We start from the raw sequence: 19355 nt of genomic DNA, 5'->3' as shown, positions 1-19355 counted from the left end.
TTTCATAATCACACTTCTAAATTACCTTGTATGTTTTGTCATGTTAAAGGGGCTATACCATGACTACCATCCCACAAGGAGATGGATTGCTGATCACTTTGTTTATAACTTTCCTCAACTGCACTGCACATCAAAGCATAGCAGTGGAGGGGAAAGCAAAGCTCTTGAATGATTTAAAAAACAATTGGTGATAGCACTTTGAGAGATTGAACAAACCTGACTTGCTTTTGCTGGTGCAGAGGTTGAGAGGAGACCTAACAGTATATAAAATGATGCGAGGTATAGATAGGGTAGGCAATCAGAACTTTTTTTCCCCAGGGTTGAAATGTCAAAGACTAGAACGCATAGCCTTAAGTTGAGAGTGGCAACGTTCAAAGGAGATGTGTGGGGCACTTATTTTTTTACAGATAGATGGGTGCATAAAATGTGCTACCAGAGGTGGTGGTAAAGGCAAATGTGATAGTGTCATTTAAGAGGGTTTGGATAGGTATATGGATTATGTGCAAGCAGAGTAAATGAGTTTAACTTCACATGTTTGGCATTGATATTGTCTGTTTCTATGCTGTATTATTAAAGATCAAAAATAGATTTTTAAAAATTAACAGTCTTGTAACTTCAAGGCTCTCAGCGGCACAATGGCACAGCACTAGAGTTGCTGTTTTACATTGCCAGAGACACGGATTCGATCCTGACTACAGGTGCTGTCTGTACATTCTCCCTGTGGCCGCGTGGATTTCCTTCCACTCTCCAAAGACGTATAGGTTTGGAGGTCAATTGCTCCTAGTGTGTAGGATGATGTCAGTGTACAGGCGATTGCTGATCAGCATGGTAGCATAAGAAAATAACTGCATTTGCTGGTACAAATCGAAGGTATTTATTTCACAAAATGCTGGAGTAACTCAGCAGGTCAGGCAGCATCTCAGGAGAGAAGGAATGGGTGACGTTTCGGGTCGAGGCCCTTCTTCAGACTGATGTCAGGTGGGCGGGACAAAGGTCAGCATAGACTCAGTGGGCCAAAGAGCCTGTTTCTGTGCTGTATCTCTAAAGTCACAATTGTCTACAAATAGTATATCCAATGCCAATATGCATGTATAGGGAGTTACATTGAGAATTAGTCAAATGCTACTATTAAAGAACTTGTTATATAGCACATTTCGTGACAAAGCTATACAAATAGTAATTTCTTCCATAGTTGTTTTTAATTGCAGTAACTTTAATGCAAGGAATATGACAGCGATTTTGTACACCAGTAGGGTTTTAATTCACCTGTATCGAGTTTTGCCAGGGAATATTAACCTGTCCTAAACCTTGTGCTCCATTGCCTTCTGATGTAGAATAAGTGATTCACTGTTAATTACAATGATTTAATCATACAAAACCACTTTATTACAGGAATGGTATTGCACTGTAATAGATTAGAGTGACAACACTCCTTATTAGAAGGACATGTGTGGATTGGGCAAGGCTCAAGTGTGAAATTTTGCAGACAGATTATTTGTAATTGGGAACAACTAACAAGATGTGGGCAACTAGGACCCAAATAAACTAATCTCAGTCAATGCCAGCAGGAGAGGTATGTATTGATGGAAATGTGAAACAGTTCTAGTTAACTTGACCCAATTCATGCTATCTACCCACGTACCTATAGTGACATAACCAGGTCTACTCGACAGATTGGAGGAAACAGCTCACTCAACACTTGCAGAAAGAATGAATATGTCAGACTGCCAAATTTTCAGTAGCTTGTGAAAGAACCATGATTTTTTTGGTTACTGCTTCATTATGTTCTGTCACTGCTTACTCTATAAACTCTGCTCCAACTAATGTAAGGTCCTGTGTGCCTAATTAATCACTGAGTTCTCATTAAAGTATTTTTGAAGTAAAGCCACTGCTATAAGATAGGAAACATAGCAAAGTCTCACTAAAAAAGCTAATAGTTGTGTAAATGATTTTGGATAATCAGTGAACAAAATGAAAATTCCTTTCATCTTAAAAACATGCTGCATCCTGCTGGACCTTGTTTTATGGTCCTATCCAGATGAAAGCAGCTCCAGAAGTGATTCTTTTACAATTTCAGGTCAGACATGTGCCCAAGTCCCTGCAGTGAACTGACCCCACACTCAATAGTTACTTGACTACTGATTGAAGATCTGACTCAAAGCGCTTATCAACATAGTCTCTACAAAAAACAACATATTCTGGTTGAATAAAACAGTGTTTTAATGTAATTGATGCAGATCTACAATTATCAATACTCAACAAACTAAACCCAAGATTTACTGCAGCATGAAGATTGATCAAGTCATACTGTGCATATTTCTTTAACCTGAAAACCAACCTCCAGATAAGTCAACTAGAAAGGTCAAACCATGCTAGGAGGCCAAAGCTCAAATAAGGAACTCAAAATGGTATTCTCCCTATCACATTCACCGAAAGATTTGGTTCCTTCTGGTTGGTTTCTGCTAGAGCAGGAATGAAAGCCCCTACATTGGCCTCCAGGGCAGTACCCACACATGACCTTAAAGATCTGGCCTCAGGTGATCAGTACATTCAATTAGTGGAGTAAATGGGATGGGGAGCAGGGAGGAAGAGGGTGCAGCTACATCAAATGATGTTAACTCAAATCATTTCAAACTGACATTCATTGGATACCACAGGCACCTTTAAAGATGGAGAATGCACAGAAATCTTTGTTGGCAGTGATCACTTGATAGCAATTAAGTTGAATGCGGTAAGATACCAATAACGATCAAAGAAATGCAGAGATTAAAATTCACTCTAGCCATGCCCTGCAATGCTTCACAATAAGCTTTGCACTGTACCCTCGGTACAAGTGTCAATAAACTGAACTGAATATTGTTGCACAGCATGGTTACCTGCAGATAAAGTGAAGTGGGGATAGGATTATGGATAGTGACCTTTTCCAACACGTGTTCAGCAATTCCTTTCCCATACTCCATCCCCACCACCTATTGATGAGACATGGTTATAAACATGCTCATGGATTAATGCAAAAAGGTGTCACAAATGGAAGAAGAGTTATCCATACTGTGGGTATTGTCCATTTCTAATCAATGCCCTACTGGAACTCTTTCATCACCCAACATTGATTCCTCTACATCTGCATGTGATGTGCAGGAAGTAGTCAGGCACAGGAAAAGTCAACCCACCTATCCCCACCCCCCCCCCCCTGCCTCAACATCATTGTGTGGCCTTTGTCTTCTTACTCTTGTTCTTCTTGTCTTTCTTCTTCAAGCCATCCATGTGCGCCCTCAGCAGGTTTGAATACGCCTGAAAGTCCAGAACAATGAAAGAATCAAACTTGGAGCATGCCCAACTGAAAACACTGACTGAATACAAAAGGCACCTCATCTTAATTCTTATAGAACACCAATGGGTGGTGGGAGTGGGAAGGAGGAATAAATCAAAGAATCAGGCCCGTCACCACTGACAGAACTGAACTGCGAGATTTGGGCTCAGAAGTCTCCTTGGAATTGAACATACCTACGCTACTTGAAAACAACCTTAATAACAGGGAAAGAAAGACCTGCTCTCTGTGTTATTGGTCCTCCCCAGGTTACAAACATTTAACCTGTGTACAACCCGTACAATACGAACGAGTGTCAAGGAGAGCAGCGGGGTGGATTTGCTTGTTGCTGCAAGCATCTTCTGCCTTGTGGGGACCCGGTTCGGGGCAATATCTGAACCATGGAGTTAAAATCCTAGTTTAACTACACATTGTGCGAGGTCGGCCTATGTTTTTATTTAAATACATTGCCGGGCAGCCGCATTTCCAACTTACGAACTGTTTGGGTTATTAATAATTTCCGGGAACAGATCCCTGTTGTGATCTGGAAAGAACATGCAATGGCTTTCACAACCTCAGGACTTCCCAAAGTGCCTCACCTCACATCCAGTGAAGTATTGTAGATGTGTAGTCGTATTGTAGATGTGTAGTCACATTGTGGTGCAGTAAACACCAGCACCAATTCATACTCTGCAAGATCCCCAAAATAAGATGGCAATAATGACGAGATCCTATACACGGTGGGAAAGGCAGCATATCTCATAGTGCCACATTGTTCCAGAGTGATAAATTATAGTTTCAAGTCTTACAGCAAGGTTTGAATCCATGAAATGTAAGAACTTGGAACTGCAGATGCAGTTTTACAAAGTGCTGCAGTAACTCAGCAGGCCTTGAAAAAGCTGTATGAAAGGAGGTGTGATGTTTTGGGTCGGGACCTTTCTTCAGAGTGGGAGCGGGGGGTAAGAAAGCTGGAAGAGAGGAGGGGTGACATTTTGAGTAGGGACCCTTCTTCAGACTGGGAATGGGGGGGGGGGGCTGGAAGAGAGGAGGGGTGACATTTTGGGTCAGGACCTTTCTTCAGACTGATTGTACTGACTTAAGCTGAATGGCACCCATTGAGTCACAGGTGGCACTGATCTAGGGAAACCAAACTTCTCCCAATTATTCAGTTAATGGTTTGCCCAACACCAGAAGAGATTAAATATTGCACATTGCAATCAAGTTTAGCCACAGGACCGAGCGCTGCATTAAGCTGGCTCGTCAACTTTCCCAACTGTTTACTTAGGTACACCGATTACATTTCAAACTCCTCCGCCTTAAAATGGATCATAACATCAATAAGCATGTAATTAATGGATTCTCAGAATCGCCCACCAAACAGATCCTAACCTGAATTTTAACACAATCACAGAGCTATGCAGCACAGAAACAGGCCCTTTGGCCCAACTCCAAGCTGCCTAAATGTCATAGGCCCACTTGCCTGCACTATATTCCCCCAAACCTTTCCTATCCACGTATTTGTCCAAGTATCTTAAATGTTTTAACTGCCTCCACCACTTCCTTTTCATCTAAAATTCACAGCAGGTAATTTTCCATTGATGAGTAGAATGGTCACACCTTACCTTGCTCTAGACTCTGGCATTCCAAAGTTTCCATATGCTTCCACCCACTGTCATCTTTATCTTGATTTCAAACCAACTCTTTGTTGCCTCTATCCCAGCTCCATTCATTCATCACTTTGTGCTCCATTTCCCACACAGGCTCCAAGCAACACTGATTTTTACCCCCCTCCATTCTTAACATTTCCAGCATCTGTACTGTCTGATGTGTTTGAGTTCCTCCAAACTGTGGTCTGCCTTATCTACTTGCAACTTCCTCTTTTCCACCACTGACACCAATCCTCAACCCCAAGCATTCTCCAGCAGCACTTCCCTATCTTTCCCTTAAGATGCTCACTGAGCTTTCATTTATTGTCCAAATGACTACCTGTTGAGGTGTGTCAACTCTGTTACCAGATAATGGCCATTTTAATATGCTAAAGGTACTAACTAATTAGAAATTGTGCTGTTTTATATTCTCAAACTAAAACTGACTGAAGACTGGCAGGCAACAGGTGTGAGTTTATGTTACAGTAAACCCTCGTTTTAACGGACCTCTTTATAACATGTTTTGGTTGCCGCAGCCTGAATCTGTTGTGGACAGTTTGTTGTTTCACAGAATGAGCCACTAGATGGATGGAGCAAATGCTGCTTTTGAACCTTTTTAGCTTAGTTTAGTTTAGAGATACAGCGTGGAAATGGCAAGTCTGTGCTGACCAGCGATCACCCATACACTAGTTCTATCCGACAAACTAGGGGCAATTCAGCGTGTAGAATAGAACTACTGCCATGGTTCCATCTTTCCTCCCACACAGCTACTGCAGCGGTTCAATCTATCCTCCCACATTGCAAAGACATTGAGACAGAGTGGGTTTTCCCCAAACACCCGCAAAGACATGCAGGCCTGCAGCCCAAGTGGCCACCGCCAAACGCCGCCCCACAGTGCCAGAGACCCAGGCCTGACTCCGACCACAGGCATTCTCCAGCGAACGCACACACCAGCTCCATCCCACAACAGTGTGTAGGATAAACCAGTGCAAGGGAGCACCCAGAGGAAACTCATGCAGCCACAGGGAACACCCAAGGCCAGGATCGAACTAGGGTCTCTGGCGCTGTAAGGTAGCAACTCTACCGCAGTACCATTGTGCCGTCCCATGGTCTTGTGAATTTGGAGTCCTTTACTGTTTATTGTGTAGTGCCTGTTTTTGCCTATTTTTCCAATAGTTCTGTACATATTAACCACCTTATGGCAGACAATCGTTAATAATGAACACTGTCTCTCCCCGTGCAGTCTGCTATAGCGAGGGTTTACTGTATTCTAATGTATGACCGGGGGGGGGGGGGGGGGGGGGCAAAATGTTTCCAGTAAAATTACAAGGCCAAAGAAACTAGTGTTGAGTGAACAGTGCCCATCTCCGCCAGTTAGTGACATCTGGTGACGAGCAATGGTACTGCACACCAATTCACAGGCAAGCCAACAGCAACACCAACCATTGCTGCTATATGAACTATTCACCCACATACTTCTCAACAGTTCAGAAGCAAATACTTTAGCCTATTGTATCCTGAGGCAGGAAAATATTTCTACCCTAGACAGAAGGTCAATCTATTCAGGCTGATGGAAATAAACCAGGGGACTGCCCAGTCTGCAATCATTTTAATGCAGATATTGATTGAGGTTTAGTTTAGGGCACTACAACAAGGAATGATGTATTGGCCTGACAAAAGCTATTTATGAATTCAACTAATTATACAGAAAAGCTTGAACAGTTCATAATGGGAATCAGCTGCATAAACCAGCACTGTATCAAATTTTGATTGCTGAGATATTGTAACAATATTCAGGTGAAACCATTTTCTCTGATGCATGAATCCAGAATAAAAAGGCACAAAATTAAATCAAGGGCATGTCAGGAGACACCTTCCATAAAGAGCATACGATGTTTCATTTTTGTCCAAGGCAATGGATAATTGGGGGACAATGAGCTTTTAAGACGGATAACTATGGCTACGCATGTTAATTGGTGCACAGTAAAGGCAATGTCATGGAACTGAAGTATAGACTGAAGATCGACACAAAATGCTGGAGTAACTCAGCGGGACTGGCAGCATCTCTGAAGCGAGGGAATGGGTGACGTTTCGGGTCGAGACCCTTCAAGTATAGACTGACTGTGACAAGGCAGAGGAAATCCATGACACGGTAGCTTTCAGGTTGCTAGGTAGCTGAACATTGAGGAAAATAATTAACCCGGTCAATCAAAGGGTGGCGGCATAGTGGCGCAGCGTAGAGAATTGCTGGTTTACAGCGCCAGACCTGGCTTCGATCCTGACTATGGGTGCTGTCTGTAAGGAGTTTGTACATTCTCCCCATGTGACCGCGTGGGTTTTCCTCGGGGGCTCTGGTTTCCTCCCACAATCCAAAGACATACAGACTTGTAGGTTAATTTGGCTTCTGTAATTTGTAAATTGTCCCTAGTGTGTAGGATGTTGCTAGTGTTGAGGGTGATCACTGGTCAGCGTGGACTCAGTGGGCCGAAGGGCCTGTTTCCACACTGTATCTCTAAACTAAACCAAAATAGTACACTGGTTACGATCATCTTCAGTAACTCTATCCCTACCACTGAATTTCTGCAGTTACTATGACCCAACAGCATCATTCTAAATTGTTCCATGAATTAATCTTGTCTCATTTTCCCAACATCCACTCTCCTGGGCAACTTTGCACGTGTCCTCTTTTAAGATTCGTGCTGGCAAAACGGCAACTTTCCACAGCTAGGATATCAACCATTAAACCACCATCACCGTTGCGGAGAGATTCTGCATTGGGCATAGTTAGGATTTACAGCAATAAATCTTGACTATTCCCAATGCAGAATTGGGCATAAAATAATTGTAGCAATTATGCATCACAGTGTTCTTACAAACTTACCATCTGAAACTTGTTTACTTCCTTAGAGCTTATCTGAAAGTGAAAGGACATAATTTAATTGCACAAAATATCTCTTTAATGCCAATTTATTCAGTCACCATGATAAGAGCAGAAGGTAGGTCATCGAGTCCAGCAAGTGCCTTCTGGTATTTAGTGAGATTTAATTATGACCCATCACTTATCTGGTTTAAAAATCAACAAATGACCCAACTTCAGGCGCCATTTATGGAAGGGTTGCAAATATCTTCCACCCCTATAGCCCTCTTTCACAGGTTTAGTTTAGTTTAGAGATGCAGCGGAGAAACAGGCCCTTTGGCCCGCCAACGATTACCTGGGTACTAGTTCAATGTTATCAGAGTTTCACATTCTACACACTAGGGGCAATTTACAGAAGCCAATTAACCTACAAACCTGCTCGTCTTTGGAGTGTGGGAGGAAACCGGAGCACCCAGAGAAAACCCACGTGGTCACAGGAAAACGGATAAATTCTGTGCAGACAGCACCCGCAGTCAGGATCCAACCCAGGACTCTAGCCTTGTCGGGCATCAACACTACCGCTGTGCCACCGTGCTGTCATCAGCCAAAAGAAAACTAACCCTTCATTAAACAAATGTTGACATTTTCAATTAAACTACTCCTTAAACCCGATAAATTAATTGCAAGATGACGCTTGGAGTCCAGGTAGCATTTTGTTCGCAATCTCACCCCTAAGCAAGCAGTTCCAGGCATCACCGCTCAGACAATAACTATTTGCTTGGGGTGGGTAGCTGTACAGAAATCATTATATTTAAATAATGAGCATTTCTACAAGTGCAACAGCCCAGAGCTAGAATCGGTATTGGCCTCAAATAATTTACTTTTTGTTCCAGATAGTATGCAGACAATTGGGCAGCACAGCAACACAATGGCAGAGTTACTGCCTTGCAGCACCTAAGACTGGGTTTGATCCTGGCTATGGGCGCTATCTGTACAGAGTTTGGACGTTCTCCCTGTGGCTACGTGGGTTTTCCCCGGGTGCTCCAGTTTACTCCCACACTCCAAAGACGTACAGGTTTTGTAGGTTGATTGGCCTCTGAAAAGATTGTAAATGGTTCCTCGTGTGTAGGATAGTACTGGTGTGCTATCTAGTACACTAGTTCTTTCCTACTATTTCTGGTTGGCGCGGAGTTGGTGGGCGAAAGGCTCGTTTCCGTGCTGTATGTCTAAACTAAAGTAAATAGGTTGAAATGCTCTCCTTCCCTGCCACAAATGTTTATAATTCACTGATTCAAAGTTTGTGACCCTCAAGCTCCCATTGCTTCATTTAACTCCCAGCGCACAACATTCACCAAACAGGGTAATTTGCCTGTTCTTTCCGGAGTGGGAAAGAAGCATTGCACCACATTTACTGTATCCTATGGATTTCACTCTATCAACCTTACACAACACACTCTCCCTCCCTTTACCGATATCCTTTCAATGAATAGAAGATGGCAATTAGGTGGAACTGGAAGGTAAAATGAGACACTTGCTCCCATTTCCAAAGTAGGCTATACGTCTTAATTGTCGAATCCTTCGCATTTTCCTCAATACCCTTCCACAGCTCCCCCCTTTGTCTTCCTTTTTCCAGGAGCCACAGCCAGCTTTATAGCTGTCTTTTCATCAGTCCTTAGCCTCGCAATACCAAGTGGATTGCACTCACGACCCAGGACGAGTCTCTGAAGAAACTCATTTGCTATGGTACACCAACTCTAATCCTGCTCCTCTCTTGCAAGTGCAACTGAGGCCTGTTCAGATACTCCTCCCCACCTCCTACAGGTCAGGGCGTCTCCAACCCATGGACTTGGAGCCAGACAGATCAAGACAAAGATATCAGCAGCAGACATGGTCAATTTTACTTGCCAGAAACAACAGCATTCTGCTGTTCAGTCAGTTAGCGTGCACTACTATAATTTAATCTGTCATTTCGATCTTGAGCAAAATACAAAGTGCTGGCGGAACTCAGCAAGTTAGGCAGCATCCGTGAAAGGAACTGACAGACAACGTTTTGGTTTGAGATCCTTCAGTCTGAAGATTCTCGTTTCCCAATCTTATTTAGATTTTACTCTTCAGCATGTTACAATGGTTTAAAAAATATATTGATTTGTATCAACTATTAAAACACATGGCAAAATGGTAACTCCTATTGTTTCAAGTTCACAAAAAACACTAGAAATGGAGGCACCTCCTTCCCCCTTATACTGGATTCCCATCCACACCAAATTCTAAATTGTATAAACATTCTGCTTTAGGCCATCCTGCCTGATCATGTCGACCACTACACTGCTCACAACAGGGTCACTGTGAGAATACACTCGGAAGCTCTCCAAAACCTGTATCAGCAGAATATTTAAACTAAGCCTGCGAGATTGGTTATCTCGGGTATTAGGCAATGTAGAACAAAGGCAGGGGAATGGAGCCAAGATCTGACTAAAAATGAGGAACACGTTTGTGGGTCAAATCGCCTCGTGCTTTCATTTGTTGGTCTGTTCAGGGCTGTTGCCCACCTCCATCCGGCCACTTACCACAGTGCTGATCTTCTTTTTCCCATCAGTTGCTCGCAGAAGACACTTGTTATCAGCAGGTTCAAAATTGTCAGGGTTCCCTTTCCGCGGAACTGGCTTTGTCCGGCCATCATCTACAGAAATGGAAATGTTAATATTTGTCTCCTCTCTCCAGTTTACTTACCTGATGGTTCTAGGTTCTCTCTGTCCTCCTCCAGACCCAGAGTCTCAGATTTTGGATAATCATCCAATGGGGTGGGAGGGGGTGGGAGGGAACGGGAACTATAAAAAATTCTCTCTCCCGAACGGAGACACGACCTTCGTTTCTGTGTCGTGTCTCCGTTCCCGTTGCGGCCTACCACCGGCCATGCACCTAGGACCACCTGGGGCTCTGGTTCGCAGAGCCCACGGCCCGGACTCACCACCTGCGGCGCTGGCTGCCTGCGGATGCTGCGGGAGCGGCTGCGACTCGTCTCCGGAGGCTCCGGCGCGGGCCGCGTGGACGTCAGAAGCCCACAGACCCCTGGGTGGGGGCCGACATCGGGAGCTCCTGCAGCGGCAGAGGCAGCGTGTTCGCCCGCCCCGAATCACGGGGCTTGAGTCGGCCCGCCGCGGACCTTTCACCGTCCGGCGCGGCCTGGAATAGGCTGTGGACCTTTCACCGTCCGGCGCGGCGCTCCAATGTCGGGAGCCCCGACGTGGCAAGTTCAACAGCCTGACCTCGGAAGACGGCAGGGAAGAGAAAAGACATTTTGGCCTTCCATCACAGTGAGAAGGGACTGGAGGAGACTCACTGTGATGGATGTTTCTTTTGTTTGGTGTTAGTGTATGCTTGTATGTGTTATTGCATTTTTATTGATTATTCTTATTGGTCTTAGTGTTTCAACTGCGGGTAATGTTTCATTTCACTACACATTTATGTGTATGTGACAAATAAACGACTATTGACTATTGATAACCATGGCATTACGATTTCATTTGCCCCACCAGTGCTGCCGTGACTTCAGCTGCCGTGGTCCTCAGCTCTGGAATTCCCTCCTCTCTGTTATTCACTTTCCTTAAGACACTGCTTATAACATGCCTCCTTTTCTCACCTGCCCCAACTGCTTCTTTTATGGTGCAGTGTTAAATCATTTCAGCAAATTGTTAAATACCTTAAAGTTGCTACAGAAGGGTCTCGACCCGAAACGTCACCCATTCCTTCTCTCCCGAGATGCTGCCTGACCTGCTGAGTTACTCCAGCATTTTGTGAATAAAAAGCTTTGACTAACCTCTGAACTATAGCCGAAAGGATATTGCGCAGGAAGAAACAAGAGCTGCAGGACCACAGTTCAGTTCCCCCTCGACTCGCACTCCGCCTGGCAAAACTTGTCCTCCTCACCCTCAGCAACTTCTCTTTTGACCCCTCCCACTTTCTTCAAGTTAAAGGCGCAGCCATGGGCCTCAGCAGTGCCTGCCTTTGTGTTGGTTACATTGAACAGTCCTTATAGACAATAGAAAATAGGTGCAGGAGAAGGCCATTCGGCCCTTCGAGCCGGCACCGCCATTCAATGTGATCATGGCTGATCATTCTCAATCAGTACCCCGCTCCTGCCTTCTCCCCATACCCCCTGACTCCGCTATCCTTAAGAGCTCTATCTAGCTCTCTCTTGAATGCATTCAGAGAATTGGCCTCCACTGCCCTCTGAGGCAGAGAATTCCACAGATTCACAACTCTCTGACTAAAAAAGTTTTTCCTCATCTCTGTTCTAAATGGCCTACCCCTTATTCTTAAACTGTGGCCCCTGGTTCTGGACTCCCCCAACATTGGGAACATGTTTCCTGCCTCTAACGTGTCCAACCCCTTAATAATTTTATACGTTTCAATAAGATCCCCTCTCATCCTTCTAAATTCCAGTGTATACAAATCTAGTCGCTCCAGTCTTTCAACATATGACAGTCCCGCCATTCCGTGAATTAACCTAGTAAACCTACGCTGCACGCCCTCAATAGCAAGAATATCTTCCTCAAATTTGGAGACCAAAACTGCACAGTACTCCAGGTGCGGTCTTACCAGGGCCCTGTACAACTGCAGAAGGACCTCTTTGCTCCTATACTCAACTCCTCTTGTTATGAAGGCCAACATTCCATTGGCTTTCAAGCAAATACTCAACACTCCAAGCAACACCTCAACTCTTTCTCCATTATATCAATGACTGCATCGGGACTGCCTCCTGCACACATGCAGAACTTGCTGATTTCATTGACTAACTTCCACGCTGTCCTCAAATGCACTTGGACCGTCTCTGACACCTCTCTCCCATTTCTTGATGTCTTGTCTCCATCACAGATGACACACCATCGACTGACGTCAACTCCCAGTTATCTGGACACCTCCACTCATCCTACCTCTTGCAAAGATACTTCTGCTACTCTCAATTTCTCCACTTCTGCTGCATCTGCCCCCTGGTGGAGGCTTTCCATTTTTGGACATCAGCGATGTCTTCTTTCATATCATATCATCATATCATCATATCATATATATACAGACGGAAACAGGCCTTTTCGGCCCTCCAAGTCCGTGCCGCCCAGCGATCCCCGTACATTAACACTATCCTACACCCACTAATGACAATTTTTACATTTACCCAGTCAATTAACCTACATACCTGTACGTCTTTGGAGTGTGGGAGGAAACCGAAGATCTCGGAGAAAACCCACGCAAGTCACGGGGAGAACGTACAAACTCCTTACAGTGCAGCACCCGTAGTCAGGATCGAACCTGAGTCTCCGGCGCTGCATTCGCTGTAAAGCAGCAACTCTACCGCTGCGCTACCATGCCGCCCTCTTTCTTTAGCAAACGTTGTTTCCTCCTACTGTCACAGATGAATCCCTCGCCCGCGACTCTTGTGTCCCGATGTTCTGCTCTCAATCACCCCCCCCCCCAGATGGAACAAGCAGAGTTCCCCTGGTCCTTACCTTTCACCTCACTAGCCTCCATCTAAAAATATTACACCATGTTAATCCTAAATACCTGAATCTCAAGTTTATAGAGAGTAGAACAAGGGAGACCAGGAGCAAGTTCCAGCAGATCAACACGGAGGCAGTAAAAGAGTGTACGGTCTTTCAGCTGCTAAGCTGAGGCACAACAGAAGGTTGATATCAGTAGTCACAGAGTGGAGAAGCGGTATGAAACAAACAAAAAAAAAGGGCCAGCTTTTTCTTCAAGATTGCAGTCACACAGCACAGAAACAAGCCCTTCAGCTCAAGATTCCCCATCTACACTAGTCCCACCTGCCCGCGATTGGCCATTATCTAAACCTTTCCTATCCATATACCTGTCCTAATGTCTTCAAAAAATGTTGAAATAGTACCTGATTCAACTACCTCCTCAGGCATCACAAAATGCTGGAGTAGTTTGTGATACCTTCCATTTGTACCAGCATCTGCAGCTATTTTCCTACCTCCTCAGGCAACTCGTTCCATATTCCCACCACCCTGTGTGGACAAAGCTACCCCCCAGGTTCCTGTTAAATCTTTCCCCTCTCATCTTAAATCTATATCTTCTGATTCTTGATTCCCTTACTCTGGGTAAAAGACTGCCCTATCTATTCCCCTCATGATTTTGTACGCCTCCATAAGTTCACCCCTCAGCCTCCAATGCATCAAGTCCCTGTCGGCCCAACCTCTCCCGAAAGCTCAGACCCTCAAGTCCTGGCAACGTCCTCGTAATTCTTCTCTGCACTCTTTCCAGCTTAACATCATCCTCCCGAAAACAGGGTGACCAAAACTGAAGAGTCAGTTCAGTGTCAGATGTTGTCAGGAAGAGGGATGAAGTTGATGGCTGGGGCTGATGTTTGTGGTAGGACTGGTAAAATTTTGCTCGCAATCCCTACTCCCTGCAAGCAGTCCTCATCACAGCTCAGGACAAAATACTTGCTCGTGGCGAGTGGATGGATCCAAAATGCATCACCACATATAAACCAGAAGTCTTTTCACAAATCACGGTAGCGCAGCGGTAGAGTTGCTGCTTTACAGCGAATGCAGCGCCGGAGACTCAGGTTCGATCCTGACTACGGGTGCTGCACTGTAAGGAGTTTGTACGTTCACCCGGGGCCTGCGTGGGTTTTCTCCGAGATCTTCGGTTTCCTCCCACACTCCAAAGACGTACAGGTATGTAGGTTAATTGGCTGGGTAAATGTAAAAATTGTCCCTAGTCGGTGTAGGATAGTGTTAATGTACGGGGATCACTGGGCGGCACGGACTTGGAGGGCCGAAAAGGCCTGTTTCCGGCTGTATATATATGATATGATATGATATGAAATCCAAGGGACCAGGGCTGGCAAAGGTTTTCAACTCAAATCATCTGTTCTTTTTTTCCAGATGGTGTGCAGTCAATAGATTAAATGCTCTCCTCCTCAGCCACAATGTTTACAGTTCACTGAACCAAACATTATAATTCTCAAGATGCTGTTGCTTAATTTAACTCCCAGCCACCAGGGAAACGTGCTGTGTTACTAAACCACATGGCTGAGAAGTGGACTGCAGATGATAAATAGGGGTAGTCAAGGATAGATCCTGGGGAAACTCTGGAGGAACTGCAGACATTTAGCTAATGACTGGTAATAATGATTGGAGGCTGAGGTAGGAATGGACCTAGTGAAGGGCAATCCTAGCCCATAGGGTGACAACGGGGAGGTTTAGAAACAGTTCCTTGGAATCAAAAATATACTTGTGCTCTCATTTCAAGTTTGCCAAGACCAGTTAGACCTGATCTCCCGGTTGCCAAACACATTAATTCCCCTTCCCATTTCCACACTGACCTTTCTGGCCTGGGCCACCGCTATTGTCAGAGTGAGGCCAAACACAAATTGGAGGAACAGCACCTCATATTTTGCTTGGGCAGCTTGTGGCCCAGAGGTATGAATATTGATTTCACTAACTTCAAGTAACCTTTGCATCCCTCTCTCTCTCTCTCCATCTCTCTCCCACCCAAGTTGTTCTAGCTTCAGTCATCTTGTTGAGTCCCATTGTCTGCAATTTGTTTTTACTTAGCCCTCAGCTAACAATGGCCTGTTTCCTTTATCATGGTTAATTTTTTGCATATCTTTCAGATATTTGTTCTATATCACCGGTCCCTTTTCCCTGACCCCCCACTCTGAAAAAGGGCCTCAACCCAAAACATCACCTATTCCTTTTCTCCAGAGATGCTGTCTGACCTGCTGAGTTACTCCAGCTGTTTGTCAATATCTTCAGCTATTCACAATGCTCGCCTAATAGTACATTTAAGGCCATTTAGTAGTACATTGAAGGCAAACATCAGGCATGCTAAGCACAAGCAAGTCAGTGGATCAAATGGCCAACTCCGACTTGTCTAAAGTAAAGCAGGACACACATGCAATGGTACTCACATTTCTTCATGGTGAGGTAAATGCTTCCCGAGGATCGACATTTCTGGAAAAGCCGGGTTAGCTCCGTCAGAAACTGCAGTGGGAACAAATATCCGTCAACACACAGCAGAAGCAGATTATAGTGGCGAACATTGGGCTGGAAAGGTGCAAGTTCCACAGAGAAACCACTGCATTGCATTTTGGGAGAAATGGTAGAACAGCAGATGCTGCTGCCTTATCATAGATCCAACTCTGGTTGATTCTGACCCTTTGGCGCTGGCTGCGTTTCATGTCACACGAGCGGAATTAGGCCATTCGGCCCATCAAGTCTACTCCGCCATTCAATCATGGCTGATCTATCCATCCCGCTCAACCCCATTCTTCTGCCTTCTCCCCGTAAGCTTTGACATCCTTACTGATCAAGAACCTGCCAATCTCCACTTTAAATGCCACTTATGACTTGGCCTTCATAACAGTCTGTGGTAAAAAAATCCACGGAATCACAACCCTCCTCATCTCCTCTCTATACGTACGTTCTTTTAATTCTGAGGCATGTTGCGTTTGCATGCTTTCCCTGTATCTGTGTGGGTCTTACTGGGTGCACCAGTTACCTCCCACATCTCAAAAACAGCAATCGCAAGTGTATGTGGGCGGCAGGAAACTATGGGAGAAATGATGGCTATAAGTGTGTAGGATACAGGGCAATAAGTGGGCAAATGAACAAGGCTTCTCTGTCAGCCAGCATAGAGTCAATAGGCCTAATAGCCTCCTGCATCATAAGAAAATATAACTACATAATTTATTCTTCCATTACACTACCAACTCAAGCACTCCAGTCGCAATGCTCTGCAGCAAACGCCCAAGCCCTTCAATTGTTCTCCCTGTCATAAGTTCATCAGTTCTAGGAGCAGAATTGGGCCATTCGGCCCATCGTCTACTACATCATTCTATCATGCCGATCTATCTTCCCCTCTCAATCCCATTCTCATAACACCTTTACTAATGAAGAATCAATCTCTGCCTTAGAAATATTCATTGACCAGTGTAATCCCATGATGTACACTGTTAACACCCCCACCCTTCCCAAATCGCATCATAAGCCCATGCCAGTCCACTGCTAACCCCACACCGGTCCAGTGTTAACCCCTGACCCAGTGTAACATTGTATGTGTTCTCTATTAATTACCCCGAGCTTACCCTACAGCGGCTCACTGTTAACCCTCATCCCAGTATATCCCCTGCACTGGTCCAATTTTCACCTCTGCCACAGTATAACTCTGGCTTAGTCCATCATTATCCCGCCTCCCCTTTACTACGGCCAGCCCAATCCTCCCCAGGCCCAGCTATTCCCAGAGTCCAATGTTCCTTACCCAAATGTGCCAATTCTAGGCCTGGTCAGCTGCTGTCTCCAAGCTAGAATTACCCCCAGATTCCCCTGTGTAACAGTACATTAATGTACAGTACATTAATGTTCACTTACCCAAGAACAATTAACCCCACTCCTGTATAACCTCCCCTTAGGACCAGTTCCCACCTGGCATAGCATAACCTCTTCTGGGCCCAGTTACCTCAGGCCCAAATGCAATCTTCCCTGGGGCCAAGTACCACCTGCCCCAGTGTAACCTGTTATTCAGGGCCTCTGCGTAACTTCACCCGATTCCCCACAGCCCTCTGTAACATCATCCGGAGTTCAGTTATCCATGGCCCCTGTGTAACCTTACTGCCCCATAATCCCCACAGCCCCTGTGTAACCTCACAAAGGCCCTAGACACAAAAAGCTGGAGTAACTCAGCGGGACAGGCAGCATCTCTGGAGAGAAGGAATGGGTGACGTTTCGGTTTGAGACCCATCTCTCACCAAGGCCTAGTTCCCCATGGTCCCTATATCACCTCACCACATGCCGTTCCCAAGACCCATGTCTAACCTCTCCCACAGCCCTGTTTAACCTCACACTGGGCACAGTTCCCCATGACCCCCTCTGTAACCTCACCAAGGCCCAGTTACTAACAGCCCCAGTGTAATTTCACCAAGGCCCAGTTATCCACAACCCTGTGTAACTTCACCCAGTTATCTTGGGCCCCTGTGCAACCTCACCCAGGGCCACTGTGTAACCTCACCCAGTTATTCAGGACCCCAGTATAACCTCACCCAGTTATCCAGGGCCCCAGTGTAACCTCACCCAGTTATCCAGGGCAACCGTGTAACCTCACCCAGCTACCCAGAGCCACAGTGTAACCTCGCCCAGTTATCCAGGGCCACAGTGTAACCTCACCCAGCTACCCAGGCCCCCAGTGTAACACAGTTACCCAGGCCCCCAGTTTAACACCCAGTTATCCAGGGCCCCAGTGCAACCTTACCCAGCTACCCAGCCCCCCAGTGTAACAACTAGATATCCAGGGCCCCAGTGTAACACCCAGTTATCCAGGGCCCCAGTGTAACACCCACCCACTTATCCAGAGCCCCAGTGCAACCTCACCCAGTTATTCAGGGACCCAGTGCAACACCCAGTTATCCAGGGCCCCAGTGCAACCTCACCCAGTTATCCAGGGCCCCAGTGCAACACCCAACTACCCAGGGTCCCAGTGCAATCTTACCCAGCCCCCAGTGTAACAACTAGATATCCAGAGCCAGTGCAACCTCACCCAGTTATCCAGGGCCCCAGTGCAACCTCACCCAGTTATCCAGGGCCCCAGTGCAACACCCAGGGCCCCAGTGCAACCTTACCCAGCCCCCAGTGTAACAACTAGATATCCAGAGCAACCTCACCCAGTTATCCAGGGCCCCAGTGCAACCTCACCCAGTTATCCAGGGCCCCAGTGCAACACCCAACTACCCAGGGCCCCAGTGCAACCTTACCCAGCCCCCAGTGTAACAACTAGATATCCAGAGCAACCTCACCCAGTTATCCAGGGCCCCAGTGCAACCTCACCCAGTTATCCAGGGCCCCAGTGCAACACCCAACTACCCAGGGCCCCAGTGCAACCTTACCCAGCCCCCAGTGTAACAACTAGATATCCAGAGCAACCTCACCCAGTTATCCAGGGCCCCAGTGTAACACCTAGATATCCAACGCCAGTGTAACATCCAGTTATCCAGGGCCCCAGTGTAACCAGGGCCACAGTGCTGTAACATCCAGTTATCCAGGGCCCCAGAGTAACCAGGGCCACAGTGCTGTAACATCCAGTTATCCAGGGCCCCAGTGTAATCTCACCCAGGGCCCCAGTACAACACCCACCCAGTTACCCAGGGCCACAGTGCTGTAACATCCAGTTATCCAGGGCCCCAGTGTAATCTCACCCAGGGCCCCAGTACAACACCCACCCAGTTACCCAGGGCCACAGTGCTGTAACATCCAGTTATCCAGGGCCCTGTGCTGTGCTGTGTTGTGCTCCCTGCACCAGACCAACCTCACTCCTACCCTCCCCCATCCCACCCTGTAACCCCTTGCCCCTTCCCCCCCCTCACATCACAGGCAGCCGCTGCCCGGCCCGCGGGGTGACTGGGGGAGGGGGGGGGTGCGGCCCTGCGGCCCCTCACCGAGTCGCTCTCCAACAACACCATGATGACCAGCACCTCCCGCCGCCGCCGCTCCTGCTCCTGCTCCTCCTCCCCGGGTCCACGCAGCGCCGC

The 19355-nt window shown here is 46.3% G+C and overlaps 1 protein-coding gene across 2 annotated transcripts; it reads right to left on the bottom strand.

The window, feature by feature from the left end:
• Positions 1–2186: 2186 nt before the first annotated feature.
• srp14 (signal recognition particle 14) lies at positions 2187–19336 on the bottom strand. Of its 2 annotated transcripts, XM_078406231.1 has the most exons (5): positions 19263–19336; positions 15747–15819; positions 10378–10490; positions 7835–7867; positions 2193–3291 (listed from the first exon to the last, which is right to left on the bottom strand). In XM_078406231.1, exons 1-5 carry the CDS (start codon positions 19284–19286, stop codon positions 3202–3204), a joined length of 333 nt encoding a protein of 110 aa, XP_078262357.1. In that variant the 5' UTR covers positions 19287–19336; the 3' UTR covers positions 2193–3201. The 2 variants fall into 2 exon arrangements, with proteins under 2 accessions (XP_078262358.1, XP_078262357.1); XM_078406232.1 differs by lacking the exon at positions 7835–7867 and having other exon boundaries at positions 2187–3291.
• Between the last annotated feature and the right edge of the window lie 19 nt (positions 19337–19355).

This window comes from Rhinoraja longicauda, chromosome 10, assembly GCF_053455715.1.
Source record: "Rhinoraja longicauda isolate Sanriku21f chromosome 10, sRhiLon1.1, whole genome shotgun sequence".
NCBI lineage: Eukaryota > Metazoa > Chordata > Chondrichthyes > Rajiformes > Arhynchobatidae > Rhinoraja > Rhinoraja longicauda.
The sequence above is the reverse complement of the archived record's forward strand: the minus strand, read 5'-3'. Positions and strand labels throughout refer to the sequence as shown.

Coding starts and splice junctions, on each gene's coding strand:
- srp14 (XM_078406231.1), bottom strand. CDS start 19,286: ATGGTGTTGTTGGAGAGCGACTCG. Junction 15,820..19,262: donor TGTTGTTGGAGAGCGACTCG/GTGAGGGGCCGC, acceptor TTCCCACTGCAG/TTTCTGACGGAGCTAACCCG. Junction 7,868..10,377: donor AAAAGAAGATCAGCACTGTG/GTAAGTGGCCGG, acceptor TTTCACTTTCAG/ATAAGCTCTAAGGAAGTAAA.